The sequence below is a fragment of the Medicago sativa genome, chromosome 3 (assembly GCF_051527215.1).
Source record: "Medicago sativa cultivar Bolivia chromosome 3, Bolivia_mono, whole genome shotgun sequence".
NCBI lineage: Eukaryota > Viridiplantae > Streptophyta > Magnoliopsida > Fabales > Fabaceae > Medicago > Medicago sativa.
In genome coordinates, this window is record NC_140751.1 from 96,838,992 (window position 1) to 96,843,335 (window position 4,344).

Below are 4,344 nucleotides of genomic sequence, written 5' to 3' on the forward strand. Positions count from 1 at the left end.
ATAGCTTCTTGCTATTCTGCCAGTTTAAAAAAATATTGAGTGTTACTTTGTATATTTTACATGGTTTAAATAAATTAAAAATGTAAAATATTCAATAATTTTTTTTATCAACCATTGCGTGTAATATACTTAAGAGTGATATGATGCACTGTCGATTATGATGAACCTATAAGTAATGTGCATAATATTAATTTAAAAGTATAATAATTATAATAAAAAAAATAAATGTTAAGTTAAAAAAATAATGAATCAATACTTATTGTATGACATTTTTCTTTTCCTAATTCAATAATTATTACATATAAATTATTATATTTTGAATGTTTACTTTGCTAGTATTCTATGTGCTTTGAAATTTACCAAATATGCACAAAAAATTATGTTTTTATACCACTGATTGGTTCTTATTTTCCTCATAAACCAAACTTTGTTTGCATTTGTATTTCTTAAAATTATGGCTCCTATTTCCTTTGAACAGTTGTGTCTGTTTCACCAAATGGATCGTGAAATTTTCTCATGCCTGGTCATCCATTGGGCCCGTAACCCATCACAATCTCTTTTGATCATGGCCTTGTGGCTTTGGCTAGAAAACATTGGTTATGTGAGTATAATTTCAAAATTGGCTGGTCTTCATCCTGCAATAATCAATGATGTGGCCCAAGAAGCTGGATCTTGCTTGATGTGTTTGGAGCAAGAAGAATTTCCCATCCCAAATGGTGGTGGTTTGCTTCGAACCACAATTGTAGTGGAAAGAAAGATATCTCTCCAAGTTTTCAAGCAAAACAGATTCACTATCATAGCTGGTATAAAAAATGTTTTAAATAAAACATGTTCTATAATTTTCAATGATATATTAGTGCAAGTTTTGGGTAAAAGTTGTGCTAGTAGATTACTACTACCTCACCCTTATAGACCCATTATTGTTCCTGGCTTCCCTCATCCAGTATTTGGTGAATTCAACATACCACCGACAAATTTTAAGGTACTTGATTTAACTAGTTTTGAGATATGGACTAATATGAGGTTATTTGATGATGTGTTGGATATAGATAAAACTGTATTCTTAACATTTTCAAGAGGCTTCCCTGTTACAAAAGGAGAAGTGGTGTATTTTTTTACAAATACTTTTGGGGTCGACTGTATAAAGACTATTCGTATGGGGAATGCAAAATCAAGTCATCAAGTTATGTTTGCAACTATGGTCTTGAACTATGTGGAAACACTTGATAGAATTTTGAATGGGGGACGTATTGCAAAGTATTGCGTCAATGGAAAGCAATTATGGGCTCGCAAGTATGAGCGACGAGAATAAATTTTGTTACATCCGAAAAGAAAAATAAAGAGAGAATTACAATTCACAAGGGAAAGTTATAGGTAGGTAGAACTAAAACACACATTTTCCTTGTTTTCTTGATTTGTCTGGTCAAATCATTTTTGTACTTTTGTGCGTGCTGCATTAAAGTAATAAAGCAATTAAGTTCTCTCTATTTTTAAATGATGCAAAAAACAAGCCGATGGTGTAGAATGATGTAGATTAATTACTTATTTACATATCATTAATTATATTATAAAAATGAATAGTTTATGACGTTGAAGCTTTTGGGGATGCTTCTTGCAATTTCACGAGCCTCAATCATTTTAAATCATCAAATTGTGTGCCACGTTATTCAAAATATGTCACATCATGTTTTTTGAGTCCAAAAATTTGAAGTAGAGGCCAAAATTTAAGTGATTTAAAATGGGGGAACGAGTTTCGTGAACATGTAAAAATGGAGGGACCAAAATTGATTAAGCGCGTTAAATATTATTTGTGTTCAAATGTAGGACACCAGGACTTCGTGGATCAAATTTTTGAGATTAACAAATGTTTGTAAATAAAGATGTTGTTTTTCTAATTCAATGCTTAGAGATTACGATATTTATATCTTCCATGACAAAACTTATTGCTTACTTGCAGGGGTGTAACGGTTCGGTTTAGATTGGTTTTCAGTCAAAAAAGTATTCAAACCGATGAAACCTTCATCGGTTTGGATTGATTCGGTTTTCTCTATTTTTCAAAAAACAAACCAAATCAAACTAATCGGTTTGGTTTGGTTTGGTTCGGTTCGGTTGATCGGTTTATTTAAAAATACAATTAAAAAAATCATATTTTCACAAAATATTTCATAGAACTTTGTATAATTGTATTTCATACTTTGTTTTTTTTTTCATGTTCTCTATTTTTCAAACAACTTTTTATAACTAACCTTATTCAATATTTCATACATATGATCCAAGATTCATTCATCCATCATTTTTCAAAAACAACTTCATCAAACTCAAATATTTCAATAACACAAAAATCAGTTTAGAATTGACTAGTGTTAATCACTAATATTTTTAAATCTCTAAAACTTATAAAATTATTTCTGAACCAACAAATAAAAAGTTGTGAAATTTTCTAGGGATGCACTTTTTATTGAGTAGTATATATATTTTATAGTTTTATTTCAATTTTTATCAATGCACATCAGTGACATCACACACGATCAAAATTTTACGCAAATCGCAAATGCTTTTTTTTTAATGGCTTTTTTCTAATATGCACTAAACAATGACATATAAATCAATGGAATATAAAATGAACATGGAAAACAACGAAATATAATGAGTATAAATCAATGGCATAAACATGATAAAATTAACCAAGAGATGAACGATATCAACAGTGACCGGTGGCGATGAACAATGGATTTGGTGTGATTGACGACTAGGGTTTCTTTTTTAGTAGAAATGAAAGAGTCTGACTGATGAGATGAGATGAATATGAGAGAAAGTGAATGGATTAAAAATTATTTTATGTTTAATTTTGGGTCTAACCATAAGTTTGTGTGAGGTAGGATAATATTAGTAAAATAAGGAATGTGGTTATCATCGGATTGGTTCATCGGTTTCACAGATCTCGAAATGAAAAACCATGAACCAAACCAAACTAGATCGGTTTCGAATTGTTCGGATTGGTTTCAAACCGAATCAAACATGGTCGGATATTTTTTCGGTTTGGTTCGGTTTAGACTTTCGGTTTCATTGGTTTTGTCCGAACCACTTACACCCCTGCTTGTTGGCAACAGAAAATGAGGTAGTGTAATTAGAGGTACTGTCCTAAATAAATACTTAATTCAATTAAAAAATTGAAGGAGTATTGTAAAATACAAATGACAAATTCTCAAGAGGGTGTTATATTTATATAATATTGTATGTAACAAGGAATCCTATATGTGAACGACAAATTCTTAAGAGGGTCTTCTTTTGTATATTTACAATATGTGTTCCTCCACTTAAGGTATCATCTGAGCCGTTTCCGGTAGACTCAATTCTCATGGGTAATTTCTGAACCTTTTAAATAAGTGATTAGAAGTTTTTCAAAGTCTATCGTGTGAATGGAAAAAAATATATTACAATAATTCATATGCATGCATCTTTTTTTTTTTTTTTTTGAAGGAGTGCATGCATCTTATATTCTTCAAGTTCTTCGATAATGATTATTTATTATTGAGGATTATTTAATATTAAACAACAAATGATAGTCGCGCGTTCCCTAAAAAAAAACAAATGATAGTCGCGCATATCACATTAGTATATAATTTATTTTTTTGGTAACTATTTGTATATTTAGTAAAAGTAAAAGTCAAATGTTTACGTTATTATAAAATACGTCTTTTTATTTATTGTGTTTCAATATATATAAACGTAAAAGTCAACTTTTGTTTTAGTTTGCCTAGAATGTTGTTTAATTTTTAGTCTTGCAAAAGTTTTCAATCACCACTTATGATCATTACTTTGAAGTCAACTCATGTGTATCATTCAAAATTTTGATTTTTCTCGCATACATGTTTAGAGTATTATAAGAATCTCTCCCCAAAAAAAATTGATTTTGTTAAAAAAATAAATTAAATATAAATGTTTATGCTTTTGGTGCTTAAAAATTCATATTTAATTCATGATTTGCTAAAATTTCAATATTTTAGAGATATTCTTATGATAATCTAAACATTCATCCAAAAATATGATGGATGGACATAGTCTGACTTAAAATCCAACACCAAAAATATGGACAGAAAAAAAATAGGAACTAAAAGTTGGAAAAAAATAATTAGGGAGCAATGGCTTATGGGAAATGTTAATCAGTGTCCCCCAGGGCACGAGTTAAGGAATTAGAAAAGGAAATATTTTCTTAAAAATTGTGTATTTTATTTTTTAAAAGTTGAAATATTGCTCTTTTCAATGTAAATCATGACTTTTATTTCTACTTTTAACTTCTTAACAAGAGTGCCCCGAGGACACTGGTTAACAAGACTCATAACT

General features: G+C 29.6%; 1 protein-coding gene across 1 annotated transcript; it reads left to right on the forward strand.

The window, feature by feature from the left end:
• The first annotated feature begins 453 nt into the window (after positions 1–453).
• On the forward strand, positions 454–1,435 carry LOC146942500 (uncharacterized). The gene has a single exon (XM_085758049.1). The coding sequence runs from the start codon at positions 455–457 to the stop codon at positions 1,310–1,312; it is 858 nt and encodes a 285-aa protein (XP_085614175.1). The 5' UTR covers position 454; the 3' UTR covers positions 1,313–1,435.
• Positions 1,436–4,344: the final 2,909 nt, after the last annotated feature.

Excerpts from the sequence above, each read along its gene's own strand:
- LOC146942500 (XM_085758049.1), top strand. The coding sequence starts at position 455 with ATGGCTCCTATTTCCTTTGAACAGTTGTGTCTGTTTCACCAAATGGAT.